The sequence below is a fragment of the Microtus ochrogaster genome, unplaced genomic scaffold (genome assembly GCF_000317375.1).
Source record: "Microtus ochrogaster isolate Prairie Vole_2 unplaced genomic scaffold, MicOch1.0 UNK125, whole genome shotgun sequence".
NCBI classification, from domain to species: Eukaryota; Metazoa; Chordata; class Mammalia; order Rodentia; family Cricetidae; genus Microtus; species Microtus ochrogaster.
Genome location: NW_004949223.1, coordinates 70,443 through 92,692, shown reverse-complemented (window position 1 = coordinate 92,692; position 22,250 = coordinate 70,443). Strand labels below are relative to the sequence as shown.

Sequence of the window (22,250 nt, the reverse complement as noted above, 5' to 3'; positions counted from 1 at the left end):
TATTTACCTACTGAACCATGCCTTCATCACTCCCAATCACCATTCCTATACCCACACAATGAGAAACAGAACAGGTGCATACACACACTGGGCTCCTGACTGGGTCAAGCAGAATAAATCCACATAGGTGCTCACTCAGAGATCTGGATGTGGACACAAGCTTGCTTGGACATCCACGATGAAGGCTACCTAAACCCTCCAACACACACACACACACACACACACACACACACACACACACACACACGCACATGCGTTCCTCTGCAGCCCTTCCCTCCTCCGCCATCACCGCAGCCCTTTGCAGCAGGACGACACACAGTAGTGTTGGTGGTGTCCGTTGGCACCCGTGGGGACCTAGGGTACCCGAGAGGACTGAGTCCAACCCAGGAGGCGGGGTGCACCTGGGCTCCGCCCCGGGGCGGGGTCGACGCTGCGTCGCCAGCGCGATCGGCCGCACCTGGTTCAGCGGCGCCTCAGCAGCGTTAGCAGCAAGAGCAGCAGCAGCCGCCGCCGCAGCGGGGACCGTGGTGGCGGCGGCCCCGCAGCGCAGCCCAGCCCATCGGAGCGCGCCGACCCGGGCTACTGTAGCCCCGGCGTCGCCATGGTGGAAGCGGCGCCCGCGGGGTCCGGGCCACTGCGGAGGACTTTCCTCGTCCCCGAGATCAAGTCATTGGACCAGTACGATTTCTCTCGGGCCAAGGCGGCGGCGAGTCTGGCGTGGGTGCTGCGGGCCGCATTCGGGGGAGCAGGTAACCCGAAGGCCTTTGGGGAAGGGACAGGGGCGCCAGGCTGGGGCGCGGCAGGTGCGGGGGGCGGGGCGCCAAGCCGGGGCCGTGGGAACAATAGCATCGGGGCTGCTCAGGGTCCCCCGAGCTCTCGGTCTCTGCTAAGCTGGGCCTCCAAGCTTCCTGCTCGGCCCGGGCCCTTGGACTTTGCCCGCCCGGGTCGCTGGAACGCAGTGGGGGGTGGGGCCCGCCGAGCAGCTGTGCGCAGGGGGAGCCTGGGATTAGAGCCCCCAGGTGAGCAGGGGCGGGGTCTGCAGACCAATTTTGGGTGTGTGGGGGAAGGGGCTCCTGCTACAGCCCTCTGCTTCCCGCCTCCACCCCACTTCTCTGACCCCAGGGCCTGACTGCATGGCCAACTCCCCTTTTACACACATCAGAAACATATATAAGGATTTCCCCCACCCCACCCTAATACCCACCCCACAACACACACCGTGGCTTGGACTCCCCAAGGAGCGTTTTAAGAGCTCAGAACCACAGATCTACAGCTCTGTGACTGGGACACACACCCTGCATTGGCTCTGTCTGCGTTGCTGGTGGCCAGTGTTGGGGGACTCTGGGAAACCCCCCCTTTCGTCTCGATGACTCTTGCCACAGTATGGCAGCTGTGACTTATGGCCCCATTTTCCTGAGGATTCAGGCGGGCATAAATGGCTTATCCACCAGGTGTCCTGGGGTGGCAACCCCGGCTGGCAGGCCTTCTCTTATTGAAGCTGACCCTTCTCTGCCCTCTTCTTCATGCTCACAGACCTGAGGGACTAGGGCATCCTACTGGGGAGAATGAGGGTGGATTGTTAGACCTGGGAAGGCTCTCCAAGTCCTGGCTTTGGGCAGCTTCAGCCACCGCAGGTCAGAGCTGGGAGGCCAAGCCTGCTCTTAGGAAAAACAGGGGTTAATTAAGGTCTAGGCCTTCCTGGGAGCAGCAACAACTCTGTGTGTGTGTGGGGGGGGAGGGGTGGTGGTGGTGGGTGATGCCCTGCCCTCCTACTGATTTTGGCACCAACTGGGTGCAGCCCCTCCCCCGACTCTGTTGCCTTCCCAGATCAACCTGTTCTGGGTGTGGGTCTCCTGTGACAGTTGTCAGTCAGTTGCTTCTGCCCAGTCCTGTCTTTCCCACTTTCTCTTAGTCTCTTTTTCTGCACCCTTCCCTGTGTGGCCAGCTAGCGCCGACACCTGCCCACCCCCAGGGATTTGCTAGATAAAGAAAAGATTTGGGAGTTGGGACCTGTGTCCCAGTCAGTCCCTCACATGCTGAAATAATTAGATTAGAAAGACTCGCTTTGTAGGCTTTTCATTTTGATTTTTTACTATGTGTGTCTAGAAGTGTGGGTGTGCACCCCAGTGTGTAGTTCTGGACACCTGACTGAGGTCGGCTGGCTTTGGCACCAGGCACCTCTCCCCACTGAGCAGTCCTGCCAGCCCAAGAGCACAGCTTGGCTAAGTCGTAATTGAGTTCCAGCCCTTCTACAATGTGGAGAAATAATTCAGATTCTTTGAACTTTGTTTTTTTTTTTTCTTTTTCTCATTTTTTTTAAAGGTGTTTGTCCACTTATGTATCTTGCCTGAAAACACATAGAAGCTCCTTCCGTGTAAGGCATGCCATGGTTTTCCACCCCAGTACTTTTTTTTTCTTCTCAAGACAGGGTTTCTTTGTGTATTCCTGGCTGTCCTGGAGCTCACTCTATAGACCAAACTGGCCTTGAGCTCACAGTGATCCTCCTGCCTCTGCCTCCCTAGTGCTGGGATTAAAAGCACGCACCAGCACAGCCCATTGACCCCAGTCCTTTTATTTTTTTTTAAATTACATTTATTATTTGCGTGTGGGGGCACATATGTTGTCAGAGAACAACATGGGTCCTGGGGATCAAACCCAGATCGTCAGACTTGGTGGCAAGAACCTTTATGTGCTGAGCTGTCTTGCTAGCTTAAGACTCCCAATACTTTTGGGGCCAATTTGCTGAGAGGTGAATTCCTTGTCTTATGTGACACCCAGCTTGATGGCTGCTCCCAGTGGCTACTGCTGTGACTGGTGAGAGTACTTTACTAATGCCCCTCACTGTCCCTTAGCCAGAGGATAGTGCAGAAATCACTGTATCATTTTACACAAGGGAAGAAAAGCCCCTTGAGGGAACCCCTCAAGCTCAGATTAACCATTTCTCTTCCTATTGATCCAGCCCCTTCCGTGGCTGCAGCTGCCCTGGGGATCAAATTCAAGTTGTCATCTACCTGTCTCCCAAACAAGAAGGGGATGTGGGACTGGAGGAAATGAGGAACAGAACTATATCAATTTTTAAAAATACTTCATTCATTTATTTGTTTGTTTATTGGGTGCCACAGGATGTATATGAAGGTCAGAAGACGATTTGGGGGTATAGATGTCGGGGATTGAACTCAGACTGTCAGGCAAGCGTCTTTACCAGTCGAACCATCTCTCTCTTCCTGTTTTTTTTTTTTTTTTTTTTTTTTTTATTACCAGCACTTGGGTTGAAACCTATGGCCAGCATGCTAGCAAGGGCTCTCTAGCTGAACTATGACCCCAGCCTCTCATTGGGGGATTCTGCGGAGGCCCTGTACCTCTGAGCCACACTTTCAGCCCCTCCCTGGTGATCTCTGGGCTTGTGTTTTCTGCTAAGCCACAGTCTCAGGCCTCTTTTTACTTCTTTTGAGATAGAGTCTCACTAAGTTGCCCAGGTTGACCTATACTCTCTCACTCTGTAGCCCAGGCAGGCTTTGGACTTTCTTTTCCGATAAAAGAAATGATTTATTCTTGTGTATGTATACATGTACACTACAGAAGGACAGCTCTCAGAAGTTGATTCTCTCCTTCCTTTGTGTGGCTTCTGGGCATAGACCTAGGCTCACCAGGCAGGCTTGCAATGTTAGTACCTTTGCCTACTGAGCCATCTCACTGGACTCCAGCCTTGATCCTCCTGCTTCAGCATCCTGGTTTGCTAGGATAGTAGGCTTATGCCACCAGGCTCTACAGACTTGGGATTCTCTACAAAGGTCTTTCAAGAGGCGGGCCATTGTTGGGTGCTTGGGGTGTGGAGGAGATGCTGGGAGAGATCAAGGACACTGGGGATAGGCACCGAATTAGATCCTGGATATCAATGGTGGTAAGACCTGGTGTGGGCCAAGCAGCTTGGCCTGCAGGAGAAAATTGCCAAGATCTTTCAGAGAGACAGGTGAAGGGGTGCTCCCCTGAGAAGCAGTCTTGAAGGCCACCAAGGGCAGGAGCCTGTGTATGCAAAGAACTTTTTTTTTTTTTTTTGGTTTTTCGAGACAGGGTTTCTCTGTGGCTTTGGAGCCTGTCCTGGAACTAGCTCTGTAGACCAGGCTGGTCTCGAACTCACAGAGATCCGCCTGCCTCTGCCTCCCGAGTGCTGGGATTAAAGGCGTGCGCCACCATCGCCCGGCTGCAAAGAACTTCTTAGAAGAGAACTTGGAGCTCTTTGTGGTGGCTGGAGGTCAAGGCAGAAAGATAGTGTGTGCTCCAGAAAGAAGGCCTCTCAGACTAAGATCTGAGGGCACTGGGGAGTCAGAGAAGGTGTCTGAGGACCAACAAGATCAGACAGGCAGTGAACTAAGGCTTGGGGAGGGGTAGTTCTGGTGACTTCCACGGTGTGCTTGTGAGGTATGCAGGCTGGTGGGCTCAGAGGAAACAAACTGGGAGGTAAAAGGTTCCATGTAAGTCTGAGAAACACTGAATGCCATTCCTGAGGCCTTGAGTTTGAGAGAGGTCTGTGAGGGAAACTGCTTTCATCTGAGCTCCCCTGTTTACTGACTGTGTGATCTTGGGCAAGTTAGCTTAGTTCTCTGAACCCTGGTTTTCTTATCTGTATATGGTACTGGAATAAATGTCTCAGGGGCTAGGGATGGAGCTCAGTCATACACAAAACAAGACCTTATTCTCCAAGACAGCAACAAAAGTGTGTTTTAGGATTAAACACACAAAAGGTCATGGAATGGATAATACTTGTTACGTTATGGGAATGTTCTGCCCAGTAGGGGTAGGACTAGCCCCTATGTAGTTTCTGAGCACCTGAAATGTGGCTAGCGTAATCTAGATGTGGTGGCGCATGCCTTTAATCCCAGCAGAGAGGCAGTCCAATCTCTGTGAGTTCGAGGCCAGCCTGGTCTACAGAGGGAGTTCCAGGACAGCTAGTGCTATACAGTGAATCCCTTTCTTGAAAAACAAAACAAAACAAAACAAAACAAAACAAAACAAAAAGCCAACAACAACACCAAAAACAAAACCCAGAATGTGGGGATGTGGCTTAGCTGATACAATGCTTCACTTAGCACGCAGGAAACCCTGTGTCCCACGCTCAAATTCGCACAAACTGGGCGTGGTGGAGCAGGCCTGTCCTCCCAGCTTTTGGGAGGTAGAGGCAGGAGGATCACAAGTCCAAGGTCATCTTCAGCTGAGTTTGAGGCCAACCTGGGCTACAAAGACCCTATTTCAAAACCCAAAATCAAATATCCTGTTAGTGATTTGATACTCAGTATGTATTGAAGTGGTGTTTGAATGTGTATTGGGCTGGCACCAAATTAATGGTCTTTGTTTCGACTTTTTAACTTTCTATTTTTAGTATTTTCTCACTATTTAATTTTTTAACTAGAATTTTTAGTCATGTTTATTTAGTGTGGGGGGATGTGTGTGTGTGTGTGTGTGTGTGTATATGATGCATGCATGCCATGTGTGTGCCATGGTGTGTGTTGAAGGGTCAGGGGACAGCTACTTTGGGAGTAGTTGTCAGTTCTCTGCTTCCACCATGTGGAAACCAGAGATTAAACTCAAGTTGTTATGTTTAGCGACAAGTGCCTTTTACCCTCTGAGCCATTTTGCTGGTCCTTTTTGTTTTGTTTTGTTCAGATAGTGTTATACTGTGTAGTTCAGGCACCTCAACTCACTGTGCTGCCCAACTTGGCCTTGAACTCATCCTCCTGCCTCAACCTTCCAAGTGTTGGGGTTGCAGGCTTGAGTGGTAACAAAACATCTGGCGGTTTTGTCTTTTTGAAACAGTTTTGCTATGTAGTCCAGGATGGCCTTGAACTCATGACCGTCTTGTCTCTGTTTCCCAAGTGTGGTACCATGTCCTGCTGGCTATCTCTACACTGGAGGACAAGGGTACAGTCGTGAATATTGACCAGGGATTTTGCTAAACCTTATACAATACTACCATGCATCCCCTCACCCCAAATGGCAGTCAAGTCGAGTGGAAGGACACTAGTGTAGAATGAGTGCTTGATAATACATCCGAGACGAAGGCTGTAGGTGTAGCCTAGTAGATAGAGTGCTTACCTAGCATGCTCAGGGTCCTGAGTTCAGTCCCCAGCAAGGCATAAAGTAGGCGTGGTGGCACTTGGATAGTTGCATTCCTGGCACTGGTGAGGTGGAAGCAGGAAGATTGGAAGTGGAGTTCCTCCTTGGCTACATAGCAAATTTGTGACTGGCCTGAGCTCCTTGAGACTCTGTCTCAAAACAAAATGAAGCAAGAGTTAGTGATAGGCCACTTTTCTTCCTCAGGGAAAGTCTTTACATTTTGCTCTTGGGAACAGGAAGTGCTGGGGGGGGGGTAGGAGGGGGACTGGGGAGATGGGGGGGGTCAGGATTTGTGTGATATCAGGAGGTAGATGTAGCATGGGCAGCTAAAGGCAGGGTGGTGATTTATCACTGGGTAGCCTGGGGGGTGGGGTGGGAGATGCCAGGGTAGAGACACGTCCTGGTCTGCAGCAGGTGGCAATCAGATGGCCACACAAGCCTACACAAGATGGGGTGGGGCTTGTCCCTCTGGAATAAGATAGCAGGAGGAAGGGTTCCGGAAGGAGGTACTGGGCACAGAGCCTGGGTGCATTATGGGCCTGTGGGTGTGTGTTTGGCTGGCTGCTGTTGGCCTTGGAGAGACCAGGAACAGGAGAGAAGAAGCTGGGTCTAGGATGGAAACCAGGACAGGGAGGTTGAGGCAAGGCCAGTGATAGAGCAGCAGGGGCAGGGCACGCATTGAGCCTTCAAATTCTTCATCTTTCTTTTTTTTTTTTTTTTTTTTGGTTTTTCGAGACAGGGTTTCTCTGTGGCTTTGGAGCCTGTCCTGGAACTAGCTCTTGTAGACCAGGCTGGTCTCGAACTCACAGAGATCCGCCTGCCTCTGCCTCCCGAGTGCTGGGATTAAAGGCGTGCGCCACCATCGCCCGGCCTCTTCATCTTTCTTTAAAAGTTTAAAAATTATATAAAAAAATGTGTATGGACGTGCCTCTCCTGTGGCACACGTGAGGTTAGAGGAAAACTTTTGGAAGTTGATTCTCCCCTTCCATTACGTGCTCCTGGGCATTAGACTCAAGTACCCCTACCTGCTGGGCCATCTAGCCCACGTGAAGGAGCAAAGCTAAGGACAGGGAGGTGCGCTTGACTCTCCATAGGAGTACAGCCCTCACTGGGAAGGTCAAGTGTGGTTTTAGGGGGTGTGGAAGGAGATGTGGCAAGACGGAGTTTCTGTCAATGATGCCAGGTCCTTATATCAAGTGGTCTCGTGGGAGCCTGGCTTTGGAGAATGAATGGTCTGGTCTGCTGTATCTCGTTCACATTGTTGATGTATCTTGTTCACTTGTTGTGAAGTACAAAAGGCTTTCAATTTCTTTAAAAAGCTTTTCCCCCCTTCTGGATGTTGAGCCATGCCCCCAGCCCTTCACTGGGGGGTTCTAGGCAGGGCTCTACCCCTGAGCCACATTCCCAGGCTATCACTGGGGTTTCTAGGCAGGAGCTCTACCTTTGAGCCACACCCCCAGCCCTTCACTGGGGGATTTCTTGGCAGGGCTCTACCCCTGAGCCACCTTTCCAGCCTTTCACTGGGGTTTCTAGGTAGCATATCCCTCACCTATTTTTCTTTTCTTTTCTTTCTTTCTTTTTTTTTCTTTTGCTATTTTGTTTTTTGGAGACAGTCTTTCTCTGTGTATCCCTGGCTGTCCTGGACCTCACTCTGTAGACCAGGCTGACCTCGAACTCACAGAGATCCACCTACCTCTGCCTGCCTCCCCAGTACTGGGATTAAAGCGTGTGCCACCACTGCCCTGCTTTCCTCTTCTTTTTTTTTTTTTTTTAATTCATTTATTTTGTACACAACATTCTGCCTCTATGTATGCCCGCACACCAGAGGAGGGAGCCAGATCTCAGTACAGATGGTTGTGAGCCACCATGTGGTTGCTGGGAATTGAACTCAGGACCTCTGGAAGAGCAGTCAGTGCTCTTAACTTCTGAGCCATCTCTCCAGCCCCTGCTCTCCTCTTCTTAAAATATACTTTGTTCTTTGATAGTTTCAAAGACATACATATGTATACAGTGTATTTTTATCCTATCCACTGTCAACTCCCCTTTCTGACTCTCACTGTTTGATATTTATTGTTGTTGTTAAGATAGGGCTTCTCTTTGTAGTCCAGGTTGGCCTGGAAGTTAATGTACCCCATGTTGGCCTAGAGATTGTAGCAGTTTTCCTGCCTCAGCCTCTTGAGTGCTGAGATTAGAGGTGTGACTTGCCACACCTCACTGGTTTTCCTGCCTTAATTTTATCACAGTGTGTGTGTTGGGGGCAGGGGAGTGTTGCAGGCTGTGGCTCGTGTATGGAGGTCAGAAGATAACACTGAGGAGTTAGTTCTCTCCACCTTCACGTGGGATCTGGAGCGTGACCTTACGGTTGTTACTTTATCAGTAAGCACCTTTGCCCGCTTAGCCATCCCTTTGCCCTCCCTTTTGATTTTTTATTTATGTGGTTATGTTTGGGGGTAGGTATCCATGCTGTGGAGTATACATGAAGGTCAGAGGGCAACTTGTGGGAGTTGGTTTTCTCCTTCCACCATATGGGTCTTGTGGATGGAACTTAGGTGACCAGGCTTTGTGGCAATGTTGAGCCATATTACTGACTTTTTTTTTTTTTTAAAGACAGGGTCTCACTTTGGCTCCAACTGGCCTTGATCTCAGTCTGCTTGCCTCTCAAGTGCTGCAGTTACAGACATGGGCCACCATACTCGGTGGGCTCTTTGAGGCAGGGTGTCATAGCACAAACTGGCTTGTTACTGTTTCATAGCCTTTCTCAGTTTCCCAAGGCTAAGGGTATAGCTGTGCACACTGGGTCCTAAACTTCCACTCTTTACGCCCTCTGCTTTTCAGTGTCCCCACGGCCTGGCATACATACCCAGCTTTTACCCTTGCCTGTTGTCTTACCCGTTTCTGTTCCCTGTCTGGTCATCTTCCCCTCTCTCCTCTTTTTCTTTAGTTACCCAATTTAATGCCTGCTGTTTCCTCAAGGAACCTGCTCTCTGCCTGCCTTTGGCATGTATATTCTGTAGGCAGCCTCACAACCACCCCAGCCACCAAGATGGCATAGGGTATAAGGTTTGCTTAAGGCCTGAGTTTGAGTCTCAGTCCTGGCACTGGAGACCCATGTAACCCGAGGCCAGTCACTTTCCTTCCCCGAGCCTTCTGTAAAGCTGTTGCTGTCTATGAAGTTTCCAGGGCTGTGGATGGAAGTTTGCAGGGCTACCCGCTGGGTAGAGTGCTTGAGGGGTATGTGGGAAACCCTTTGTTCCGTCCCCAGCAGGGCATGGACTGGGCGTGGTGGTGCATGCATGTAATCATAGGACTTTGGGGGAGAAGATGGGAAGATCAGAAGTTCCAGTCATTCTTAGCCACGTGGCAGTTTTGAAGCCAGCGTGGGGTACATGAGATTCAACCTCTAAAATCTAGACAAATAAGGACTGAGGGGATGGCTTAGTGGGGAAAGTGTCTTGCTGGGAACTTGAGTGCAGATCCCCAGCAGCCAGAGGAAAAAGAGCTGGGCAGACTGTAACTTCAGCTCTGGAGAGATGGAGACAGTGGGTCGTGGAGGGCTCACTGGCCAGCTAGTTCAGCTGGAATGGCCCAGGTTCAGTGAGACTCCAGGTTCAAGGAGAGACTCTGTTGAGGATGGAGATACGCTCAGCTGTCAAGAGTTCTCGCTGCTGTCCTAGAGGACGCTAACCCTAGTTCATTCTCCAGCTTCCACGTCAGGTGGCTCACGACTCCCTGTAACTAGCTTCTGAGGGTCTGACTGACACCACCCTCTTCTGGCCTCTGAGAGCACTTTTGTATAGGGCATGCGCACGCGCGCACACACACACACACGGAGGGAAGAACGGAGTGCCATGGTGCCTTGACTCCTTCCTAGATTTGAAGCCTTAAAATGAATTCCCAGCTCAGGTGGCCTGGAACCCCCTGTGGTTGCCCTGGCAAATGACTTGTACCTGTGTATCTGGCCCTATAGACAGTCCCTCCCTTCCTGGGGATCATGTCTTTGAAAGGGGGTGAGTAGGTGGGTTATGTGTTGATCTGACCTGCCATGCCCCTCCCCACTGCAGAGCACGTGCCCCCGGAGCTGTGGGAACCGTTCTACACGGACCAGTACGCACAGGAGCACGTGAAGCCCCCGGTGACACGCCTGCTGCTCTCTGCAGAGCTCTACTGCCGGGCCTGGCACCAGGCACTACCGCAGCTCGAGCCACCCCCCAGCCCCTCTGCGCTGCTGGCCTTGCTGGCGAGGAGGGGCACTGTGCCGTCCCTGCCCGAGCACCCGGTGCGCGAGGCTGACCTCAGACACCAGCCGATTCTCATGGTAGGCTCTGCTCCTGGCCTGTGAGGCCCCGCCTACCAGGCTTGGCTCCTCCCCTTAGCCACCCTGAGTTCACCTTCCTTCAAAGTTTCCTGTGTCTTTCCTGAACCTCCTTTCAAGTTCTGCCCACTAATCCTGGTGTCTTCTGCCAAACTTTTTCTTCTCTAGCCACACCCCCACACTCAACCCATTAGATAGAGCTTCTCCCACAAACTTAGCTCCTGTCAAACCTATCTCCATTTTCCAAGCCTAGTTCTCTGACGACCAAGCTAAGGGCATCACACTCAGTTCTGCCTTTCATGCATGGCTCCTCCCTCAAGTTTCTATAGCCTTCCACTCCTCAATCTCCTCCAACCCAGGCTGGTTCTGCCCTCGCTTTCCCTACACGGGCCACTCTATTGTAAATGCTGGTGTCTAGCTTCGAAGCCTAGCCCGCCCTGTGTGCCTCTTCTGTAACCAGCCCTCAAGGTCCCACCTGCCTACCCATAGCCCCATCACCAATCCTGCTTTTATGTTTTTCCTCTTCTTTGGAACTAGAAGTGGAAAGGTAGCCCCCTGCCCTGCCTTCCGGCCTCATCTTCCAGACTTTGCCCCTACAGGGAGCCCACCTAGCTGTCATCGACGCTCTCATGGTTGCCTTCTCCTTTGAGTGGACAAAGACACTGCCTGGTCCCTTGGCTCTGAGCAGCTTGGAGCACAAACTCCTTTTCTGGGTAGACACAGTAAGTAGGGTCAGGCCAGGCCAGGAATGGAGATAGTAGCATTGGCCAAGTGGTCAGGCACTGACTTCTTTCTGACCCCTAGACCGTTCGGCGGCTACAGGAAAAGACAGAACAAGAAGCATCCCAGCGTGCATCTCCTGCAGCTCCTTTGGATGGGGCTGCTCCTACCCAGCCCTCGGTGAGGCTAGGGCGATGGATGCATGCATGGACGGATGGGTGGATGAGTGGATGAATGGATGGATGATTGTGAGGCTGGGTGGGAAGGGATGGGCTGCACCTCCTGGCCGTTGCTGAGGTTGGGGGTGGGCCTGAAGGTGACTCCCTTTTCCTCTTTCTCTCTGCACCTCTTGCACCGGCCCCTGCTGTCCCCTTCTCTGTCCCTCTGGCAATAGTGCCCCACACGCTGGTACTGGAAGCTGGTTCCTGTAAGTGGGGCTGTCTGTCGGCCTTGTCTGCCTGTCCTGCTTGTTTCTGTCTTGTCTGTGTTTGTTTCTGCCTGATGGCCTGCATCCTCCCCCACCCCCAGCTGTGAGCAATGGAGGTTGCACCCTGGCCCTGGGGACTGGGAGAACTCTTTGGAACCCAAGACCGGGGAGGATCCCTGTCACTAGCAAAGGGAGAAGTAGGCATGCTTTTGTATGTTTATAATCCCAGCCTCTGGGAAACTCAGGCAGGAGTATTACAAATTTTAGGCCAGCCTAGGGTATATCTGGAGACCAGGTCTTTAGAAAACCCACAAACAGCCCTGTTTGTGGTGGTGCACACCTTTAATCCCAGCACTCGGAAGGCAGAGGCAGGTGGGTCTCTGTGAGTTCAAGGCTAGTCTGGTCTACAAAGCTAGTTCCAGGATAGCTAGGGCTGCCACACAGAGAAACCCTGTCTTGAAAAACAAAAAAAAGGAAAAATTACAGACAGACAGAGGTTGAAACTGGAGAGATGCATGTAACTCCAACTCCCAGGAATCCAACACCCTCTTCTGGCTTTCATGTTCACTACATACACATGTACATACCAATATACAGACACATATATACACACATAAATGAAAATAAATTTAAAACAAAATAAAAAACCCAAAGTGGATGAACTAAGAATGCAAGACTCCCTGCACCTGTCCTTCGCTTGAGGAGCAGGGCCCCTTCGCCTACCAGATACATAGACACTGACCACAAATTGCAGATGGATACGCAGGGAATCTTCTAGCCAAGGGGAAGATCTTCAGCTTTCCTGGGGGGGAGGGAGCTGAGGTTTAGAAGATTTTAAGTTCTTTCTCTCTTCTACTACTTAGCTGTGTGATCTCGCATGATGGTCTAAACCTTTCCTTGCTTCATATAATTTATTGCAGTATATAAGTAACAGGAAAGTGGAGTCTGGATAGGGGTCCCCACCTTTGCTCACTGCTTCTCCCTACCCCAGGGTCTGGGTTGGGGGGTTGATTATTTCTTCTGCCTACCTGCTTCCTCTGCATCTTCTTCCTAAGCCGGGGCCTGGGCTTGTCTTGGGAGGCTGCTTTTGTGGGGTTCCTCAGGGCTGGGAGGAGCTGGGGTCCCCGAAGCTGGCCAGAGTATGATTAGGGACTTAGATGGCCAAGGCTCAGGACAGGGGTCAGCACTCCTCCTTTCCCCAGAGGAGGCTTTGGGGGTCCAGCAGGCCTTGCTGACGGCCGCTCCTTCCCCCCCCAGCACGCAATTGCCTTCTGTTTGAAGGAGTCGGGGAACAAACCCCCTATGGTAATGTATCCCCCTTCCCCGGGGTCTCAGGAGGCCCTGTCCCTAGCCCCTGCTGCTGGCCTGGCTGCTCGCAGACAAGTCTTCTGCCTCTCGCTGCTGTCCTTCCCTTGCTCCAGGCTGGCCCTCCCTCCCCTCCCATTCTGGCTCTGGGGATCCCGAGCTTCCACCCCTTCATGGCAGAAATCCCCATCTTCCCTGTTCCAGCCTGCATGACTGCCAACCTGGGGAGGACCAGACTGACTGCTAACCTTACTCTGCTCCTGTCCACAGATTCGATACCGCAAGGACCGTGCCATTGCCCGACGGGCCCCCTGTTTTCCAAATGTGACCACCCTTCAAGACCTGGCTAGTGGGGCAGCGCTGGCAGCCACCATCCACTGCTATTGTCCCCAGCTATTGCGGCTTGAGGGTGAGTAGTAGATAATGCAGCCCTGATCCTGGGAAGGCTTCTCCAGTCTGCAAGACCAGTATGATTCAGTACTGAGCCAAGGTCTCACACAGCCTAGGCTAGCCTTGACCTCACTTTGAACTTCTCATCTTCCTGCCTTCACCTCCTGAGTGCTGGGATGACAGTGTGCACCACCATGCCCTGTTCATGCAGTGCTGGGGATGGAATCTAGTGCTTCATGCACACTAGGCAAGCACTCTACCAGCTCAGCCACATCCCCAGACCCTAAAGTCTGCTTCTAGAACCAGAACGTTCAGGTTGGCATCTCTCTCTTCCCTTAGCTCTAAACTTCTCAGGCTTTAAGGAGTCCATGCTTGCTGAAGGCCATGTTCCAGACCCCACTTTAGGTACCCCGAAACAGAGGCACACTCTTGACTTCCTGGACGTTCTGATTGGGGAAAAGAGATAATAAAGTCATCTAGAAGTATCTTTTGGGTCAAATGTAGTGCCTAAAGGGCAATGGTTGGCTAAGAAAAAGAAACTTGTTTACTGTTTGGAGACAGAGGTCTCTCTGTAACCCAGGCTGGCCTCAAGCTTCCTCTCTTCCTGCCTGAGGCCTCCCATGTGCTGGGATTACAGGTATGTGCTACTGCATCTCCCTGGGAAAAAGTGATTTGTTTTGTTTTTATTGAAACAAGAGTCTCATATAGCCCAGACTGGCCTCAAGCTCACTAAATAGCCAAGGATAGCCCTGAACTCCTGATACCCCTGCCTCTACCTTCCAAGTATTAGGATTACAGACATGTATCTCCCAGGTCAAATTTATGGGATGCTGGGGGTGGAAGCCAGGCTTTGTATATTCAAAGCAAGCACTTTTCTAACTGTCCTGTATTTCCAGCCCTTAGGAAGCTGGGTTTTTGTCTTTTAAGGTTTATTTTGGTTTTAAATTATATGTATATGTGTGTGGGTCTGTGCACATGTGAACGCAGGTGGTTCTGGAGTCTAGAAAAGGATGTTGGATCTCCTGTAGCTACACCCTTCTGATGGGGTGTTGGGAACTAAAGTCAGGTCCTCTGCAAGAGCAGTACATACTCCTATCTGCAAGCTATCTCTCCAGAAAACATATTTTGAGGAGGGATGGGAGATGGCTCAGTTGGTCAGCTGCAAAAACACGAAGACCTGGGTTTGGGTTCTCAGCACCCACACAAACATCTCTGTATGGCGGTGAGTTCCTATAGTCCAGTGCCAGAGAGGTGGAGACAGGAGGATTCTGGGACTCATTGGCCAACTAGTCTAAGCAGCAAGTTCCTGTTTTAGAATCTTCAAGTAGAGCGTATGTGAAGGAAAGACGCCCGCTGTTAACTTCTAGCCTGCAGACTTGTACACAAGGGTGCAAACACATACAGAGGACAAGAAAAGAAGAGCCCTTGAGTTAATTTTAGGGGGTCAACGCTTTATAGTGTGCACTTGCAGAAGGTCTAAGACCTGGCTCATGGGAGGGCTTCCCTGGGGCTCCAGTCTTCCTTCCCCTTGAGTTGGAGACCCAGACATACTGTCCCCACAGAGGTGTGTCTCAAGGACCCCATGTCTGTGGCAGACAGCCTGTACAACCTCCAACTGGTGCAAGACTTCTGTGCCTCCCATCTTCCTCGTGGCTGCCCCCTGTCTCTTGAGGACTTGTTGTATGTCCCACCACCCCTCAAGGTAAGGTCATCTTGGGAGTGTGGGGGTGAGGCTCAGGGCCTGAGGTCCACATCCAGGCCTCTTCCATCAGTCAGCTGACCTCCCTCTGGCCTGCAGGTCAATCTGGTGGTGCTGTTGGCTGAGATGTATATGTGCTTTGAGGTTCTGAAGCCTGATTTTGTGCAGGCAAAAGACTTGCCTGATGGACACGGTGAGCCCTGGGGTCTTGGGTTTGCCTTGGGGTCTGGAAGAGGGTAAAGGAGCCCTGCCCTGCCTTACCTCTTTCTTTGTGCATCCAATAGCTGTCTCTCCCCGGGGTACTGAGACTTTACCATCTCAGAACAACAGCGGGAGCAGGTATGGGTCCTCATTGGGGTGGACTTTCTCTTCCATGGGGGTTCTTCCTGCCCACCTGGATGCTGGGGCAAGACCGGGGACACCTGTGAGAGGTGACTGAAGGTTGATGTGTATCTGTTTGGCAGTTCTCCTGTGTTCAACTTCCGTCACCCGCTACTGTCACCTGGTGGCCCCCAGTCCCCACTCCGAGGATCCACAGGTGAAGAGAGTATGGCTTCTATTACTAGGAAACTTCAACCACAAGAATCCCCCAGCTGTCTTCATGTTGAGTCCTCCAATGGCCCTCGTTGGGTCTTTCTGGCTTCCTTTGTGGCTAGTTTCAAGACCCTTTGCATCAGCCGGGTGTGGTGACTCATATCTTTAATCCCAGCACTGAGGAGGTAGAGATAGGTGAATCTCTGTGAGTTGGCAGCCAGTCTGGTCTACATAGAGTGTTCCAGTCCAGCCAGGATTACACAGTGAGATTCCCATCTCAACAAAACAGAGAAGACTCCTTGCATGACACCAGATAGTCCCAACTGTCAATATTTGGTTGTTTCATTTTAATTTTTAAATTATATTTGTATATGTGTGGGGGTGAACAGGGGCCTCAATACATGTGTCGAGGTTCAGAGAGGACAACTTGCCGAAGTTGATTCTCTCTGGCCACCATGTAGGTCCCCAATATTGAACTCAGTTCATCAGGCTTGGAGGCAAGTGCTCTTAGCTGCTGAGCCATCTCCTCAGCCCCCCCCCCCCAAAAAAAAAACTGCTATCTGGACTTTGCAGTACTAGAGATTGTATCCAAGGCCTTATACATGCTAGGCAACTATTATCATTGAGCCATGCCAGATGTTTCAGCTGGCCACTAATGGAAACGCAGCACAACCAGACACATAATGACCCATCAGTGACCCACCTGGTGATTCTGCAGAGGTTACCTCATACGCTAGCCAACCCCACATGAGTGACCTCCCCCTCCACAGTGACCATTCACTCTCCCTCCCCAGGCTCCCTGAAGTCATCTCCGTCCATGTCTCACATGGAGGCTCTTGGCAAGGCCTGGAACCGCCAGCTTAGGTGAGTGCATCTTAAGGGGCCCCGTAGCCTTGGAGGAGGTTGCTAATCAGGGCAGGGCAGAGGCCTGTCCCAAGGGCTGACCCCACCCTCTGGCCACCCAGCCGTCCCCTCTCCCAGGCTGTATCGTTCAGCACTCCCTTTGGCCTGGACAGCGATGTAGACGTGGTCATGGGAGATCCTGTCCTGCTCCGCTCCGTCAGCTCAGACAGTCTGGGTCCCCCACATCCTGTGTCGTCATCATCCCGGAATCCTGCTCAGCCAACCCCAGAATCTGGAGACCTACCCACAATTGAAGAGGCCCTGCAGATCATCCACAGTGCTGAGCCCCGGCTGCTCCCTGATGGGGCCGCCGACGGCAGCTTCTACCTCCATTCTCCTGAGGGCCTCTCCAAACCACCGCTGGCCTCTCCTTACCCTCCTGAAGGAGCCTCAAAGCCACTGTCCGATGGGCTCAACAAAGCGCCCATCTATATAACCCACCCTGAGACCCCTTCAAAACCATCTCCCTGCCCAACAGGGGAGGTATTGAAACCACCGCCCCCATCTGAGGGGTCCCCAAAAGCTGTGGCTTCATCCCCCGCAGCCAACAACTCAGAAGTGAAGATGACCAGTTTTGCTGAACGCAAGAAACAGCTGGTGAAGGCTGAGGCCGAATCAGGAACGGGGTCTCCAACATCCACTCCCGCAGCACCTGAGGCCTTGAGCTCAGAGATGAGCGAGCTGGGAGCGCGACTGGAGGAAAAGCGCCGAGCCATAGAGGCTCAGAAGCGACGCATTGAGGCCATCTTTGCCAAGCACAGGCAGAGATTGGGCAAGAGTGCTTTCCTGCAGGTGCAGCCTCGGGAGGCTGCAGGGGAGGCTGAGGAGGAGGCTGAGCTGGGCTCAGTTCCTGGTGGGGAACGACCAGCAGGTGAGGGCCAGGGTGAGCCATCCTCACGGCCTAAGTCAGTTACCTTCTCTCCAGATCTGGGCCCAGTGCCCCCAGAGGGACTGGGGGATTACAATCGAGCAGTCAGTAAGCTGAGTGCCGCTCTGAGCTCTCTGCAACGGGACATGCAGAGGCTCACAGACCAGCAACAGCGGCTTCTGGCCCCTCCAGAGGCCCCTGGACCTGCCCCACCACCTGCAGCCTGGGTCATCCCCGGACCCACCACTGGGCCTAAAGCGGCATCCCCTAGTCCTGCCCGTCGAGCCCCAGCTGCCAGGCGCAGCCCAGGGCCAGGCCCCAACCCGACACCCCGTAGTCCAAAACATGCAAGGCCGGCAGAGCTGAAGCTTGCACCCCTAACAAGGGTGCTCACACCACCCCATGATGTAGACAGCCTCCCTCACCTACGCAAGTTCTCACCCAGCCAGGTGCCTGTACAGACTCGCTCTTCTATCCTCCTGTCGGAGGGGACGCCTCCCGAGGAGTCCGCCACCAAGCCTGCCCTCATTGAGATCCCCCTAGCCAGCCTGGGAGAGCCTACTGCTGATGAGGAGGGAGATGGGAGCCCCCCTGGGGCTGAGGATTCCTTAGAGGAAGAGGCATCTTCTGAGGGAGAGCCCCGGACTGGCCTTGGATTCTTTTATAAGGTGAGTCACCTGGGCAGGTGAGAAAGGGAAAAGGTGAGCTAATTGGTGGATATGTGAATGATGGAAGTGGGGATGTGGGGGTGGGGGGGGCTAGTAAGGAGGATGGGAGGTAGTGGATAGATGTTGGGTGGGAAGTGGAGGTGTTCTAGGGGGCTGGTAAGGGGCATGGGAAGTAGTGGATGGGTTCGAGGGAGGGTGGATAGGTAGGTGGATAGGTTAGAGGGAGGGTGGATAGGTAGGTGGATAGGTTAGAGGGAGGGTGGATAGGTAGGGGGATAGGTTAGAGGGAGGGTGGATAGGTAGGGGGATAGGTTAGAGGGAGGGCGGATGGATAGGTGGGGGGAGGGTGGATGGATAGGTAGGGGATAGGGTAGAGTGAGGGCGGATGGATAGGTGGGGGGAGGGTGGGCAGGTAGGGGATAGGTTGGAGGGCGGATGGATAGGTTGGGGGAGGGTGGGCAGGTAGGGGATAGGTTAGAGGGAGGGTGGGCAGGTAGGGGATAGGTTAGAGGGAGGGCGGGTGGATAGATAGGTAGCGGATGGGTTAGAGGGAGGGTGGATGGTTAGGTAGATGGATAGAAGGTGAACTGATACGTGGGTAGGCAGACAGAGGGAAGGTTGATTGGTAGACAAATAGTTGCTGGGCAGATGGATGGACTGGGTGAGTGTGACACAGATGAACAAACAGGGCTAGGGTGATTCTAGAGTTCCTCTTTCCTGCCCTGCCTGTGTAGTTATCCTCTATCTTCATGCCTCCTGAAGCCTGGGCCACCATAGTGTACTAACTGTACTGAAGAAGGCATGCTCAGTTCCTGCTGGTCTAAACCCCTGCTCCCCTGAGGACAAAAATCCTGTCCACTCTTTGGGCTCTGCTCCCTTCTGACTATAACTTATATCATTCTCCCCATGGAACTTATATCATGTTCCAGACATACTGGTTTGTTCTGGCCTCAAGGCCTCTCTTTGAACTTTCTATTCCATCTGTCTGGAAAGTTCCCCTTACTTCTCCCCTGATTATGCCCCAGGGGTACTTCTGGGAAGGCTTGCTTGGTGCCCCCAGAATAATATAGACTTTAGTCCAGTCTGGCAGCACTCCATAGTTAGAGCATTGTAGGTCTGTGTTATCACTTAATTATCTTCCCCTTTGGGTCAAATGCTTTATGTATGCAGCTCCCTGGTCTGTAAGTCCGTGCATAAAGTAGGCACCAACTAAATATTCTGAAGACTTTTAGATGAGCCACAGATTGGGTCAGTGGAAAAAAATCAGACTCCAGCTATTGCAGGGAGGAACAGTCACCTGGATTCTGATGTCATCCTACAGGACGAAGACAAACCTGAGGATGAGATGGCTCAGAAGCGAGCCAGCCTGCTTGAGAGACAGCAGAGGCGGGCAGAGGAGGCCCGGCGGCGTAAACAGTGGCAGGAGGCTGAGAAGGAACAGAAACGGGAAGAGGCAGCAAGGTGAGGCTAGAGCTGGAATGAGGGGACCCTCCCTGGCTTTTGATATTGCTGCCTCAGTGCCCCCCTATTCTATTCTTCTTGTTCCCCTTCTGTTTAATATGCAGGCTGGCTCAGGAGGAGGTCCTAGGCTTGGCCCCTGCAGCCACTGCAGCCCCTGCAGCCCCTGCTACCAGAGCTGCGGTCCCAGCTGAGGAGGAGGTGGGCCCCCGGAGAGGGGACTTCACCAGGCTTGAGTATGAGCGCCGGGCACAACTGAAGCTGATGGATGACCTTGATAAGGTGCTACGACCCCGGGCCTCAGGGACCGGGGGACCAGGGCGGGGCGGGCGCAGGGCCACCCGGCCACGCTCTGGTTGCTGTGATGACTCAGCCCTGGCAAGAAGCCCAGCCCGCGGCCTGCTGGGTGAGGACCCTGTGGGAAGGGCCTTCCTTGTGTCTGGGAGAGGCTCCACGGTTGTGGAGTAAAGGGAGCATCTGCAGTGGTGCAGTATGGGGCAGGTACTCAAGATGAACAGAATTTCCATTGTGGGGAGGGAATGTCTGAAGATGTTACTAAGCAATACTCCCTTCTCTGTAGGTATGTGGATGGGAGTGTGAAGCGCAGGGCTGGAGTGTTCAGACTGTCTGATGCCCTGGGTTCATTCCCTAGCACTAGAAAAAGATTTCCTTGCCATATTAAGCCAGGCATGGTGGCACGTGCCTGTCATTATAAAACTCAGGAGGCTGAAGCAGGAGGATTTTGATTTTGATCCCAGTCTGGGCTAGTGAGCAGGTTCACGCACGTATGTGTGAGGGAAAAGTTCAGAGTAATGGTAGTGGCCCACTTGGTAGCGTGCTTGCCTAGCATACAGGAAGCTCTTGTTTCTTCTCTCCTCAGCATAAACCAGGTATGGGGGTATAGGCCTAACTCAGCACTCAGGAAGTAGACAGGAGAATCGGGAATTCAAGGTCATCCTTAGCAAATAGGGAGTTTGAGGCCAACCTGGGCTACAGAATACCCTGTTTTTAAAAAAAAAAAGCCAATGGAGCAAACACAAAAATGGAGTTGGGCTGCAGAAGGCTGAAAGGGTTTTGGGAAGGTCAGACCCTGGACCCTTGGGCATTAATGGAGGTAAAGGGGCCTTAGGTGGGGCTGACTGGTCCTGTCTCATCCTAGGCTCACGACTCAGCAAGATCTATTCCCAGTCCACACTGTCCCTGTCTACTGTGGCCAATGAGGCTACCAATAATCTTGGTGTGAAGAGACCCACATCTCGGTGAGTCCGGGTAGGCAGGGCTCTCTCAGAGCCCATCATCATCTAGACATCTCTGGACTCAAGAGTGGGATCTGGATGGCTTGTATAGATGGAAGGAAACGCATGTATATACAGATAGGATTTGGACCTGAAGGAGGGGTCTGGAAAACACGCCCCCATGCAATGTAGGTGTAACAGAGGGGCTGAGCATATGGAAAGGTATCGCATGGACTTGTAGGAGTATGCAACATATGTGTACCTCTCCTCTGCAGCGTACTGATCTCACTGTCCACTGGGGGGCTTCACACACTACTGACCCCACTTCCATCCTTGCCCTCCTCCATAGGGCCCCTTCTCCATCAGGCCTCATGTCTCCAAGCCGCCTGCCTGGCAGTCGAGAGCGTGACTGGGAGAACGGAAGCAATGCTTCTTCGCCAGCATCAGTGCCTGAGTACACAGGTAAGTGAGGCTTTGGATAATGTGAGCAGCCGCAGGTTGTCTACCTGTCCCATCCCTGACTGACTGCTGCTGTCTAGGTCCCCGGCTGTATAAAGAACCCAGCGCCAAGTCTAACAAGTTTATCATCCACAATGCCTTGTCACACTGCTGCCTGGCAGGCAAGGTGAACGAGCCCCAGAAGAACCGAATTCTCGAGGTGAGCCCTGCACCTGCCTGGATACGTGGGGCTGGCGGGTGGGTCAGTGGTCCAGCCAGACCAGCTGACCGGCTTCTTAACACCATCCCTCAGGAAATCGAGAAGAGCAAGGCCAACCACTTCCTGATTCTCTTCCGGGACTCAAGCTGCCAGTTTCGGGCGCTCTACACTCTTTCTGGGGAGACGGAGGAGCTGTCGAGGCTGGCAGGCTATGGGCCTCGTACTGTCACCCCAGCCATGGTAGAGGGCATCTATAAGTACAACTCAGACCGCAAACGCTTTACCCAGATCCCTGCCAAGACCATGTCTATGAGTGTGGATGCCTTCACTATCCAGGGACACCTTTGGCAAAGCAAGAAGCCTACCACGCCCAAGAAGGGTGGCGGCACCCCCAAATAGCACCCACCTTGGCCAATGCACAGGCTGGGTCTGTTGTATTTGGGCTACTGCGCTCTTGGAGGACAGTGTATTGGATATTCCTGGATCCTGTCTGGTCATGCTGTGGGGGGCTGAGCTGGGAGCTTCAGGGACTCAGGGCTCAGTTCAGTCCCCTTGTCTGTCCTCCACTTTCTTGAATAAAATAATTGAAAAGAGAAGCTGAGACATGGTGTCTCCTCCCTGAGCTGGACTGAGTTCACGTCTCGAGTTCTCTCTCACCAGCTTCAGCCTGTCTCATTGCCTCTTGCTGGGTCTGAGTTAACTTCTGCCAAGGTCTGTGGTGACCTTCCTGTTGACACTCCTTCCCCTGAGATGTTCTCAGCCACCTCTGAACTGACCTGGCAGGAGGTTCCAGACCAGCTATCCTCTCCTGGCCTTCCCCACCCCCACCTGCTAATTTTCCTCCTCCATGTGGCTGTTATTCATCTTTCCTGGCATTTGGTGTGCAGCCAGCTTCTAACTCGATCTCCATTTCTTCGTGCCAGCCTGCCTTCATTTCAGGGCTCAGTTACAGTCTCTGAGCT

General features: G+C 52.6%; 1 protein-coding gene across 4 annotated transcripts; it reads left to right on the top strand.

Moving 5' to 3' along the window:
• The first annotated feature begins 386 nt into the window (after nucleotides 1-386).
• Camsap3 (calmodulin regulated spectrin associated protein family member 3) lies at nucleotides 387-21,901 on the top strand. 4 transcript variants are annotated; one of them, XM_026778313.1, is made up of 19 exons: nucleotides 387-749; nucleotides 10,173-10,426; nucleotides 11,023-11,145; nucleotides 11,228-11,323; nucleotides 11,538-11,570; nucleotides 12,828-12,875; nucleotides 13,146-13,284; nucleotides 14,828-14,967; nucleotides 15,064-15,157; nucleotides 15,249-15,303; nucleotides 15,429-15,502; nucleotides 16,293-16,362; nucleotides 16,515-17,937; nucleotides 19,259-19,398; nucleotides 19,503-19,801; nucleotides 20,555-20,654; nucleotides 20,980-21,092; nucleotides 21,170-21,288; nucleotides 21,382-21,901. In XM_026778313.1, the coding sequence occupies exons 1-19, from the start codon at nucleotides 602-604 to the stop codon at nucleotides 21,685-21,687; spliced, it is 3,774 nt and encodes a 1,257-aa protein (XP_026634114.1). In that variant the 5' UTR covers nucleotides 387-601; the 3' UTR covers nucleotides 21,688-21,901. The 4 variants fall into 4 exon arrangements, with proteins under 4 accessions (XP_026634114.1, XP_005371807.1, XP_013210861.1 ...); XM_005371750.3 differs by having other exon boundaries at nucleotides 16,464-17,937; XM_013355407.2 differs by lacking the exon at nucleotides 12,828-12,875 and having other exon boundaries at nucleotides 16,464-17,937.
• The last annotated feature ends 349 nt before the right edge of the window (nucleotides 21,902-22,250 follow it).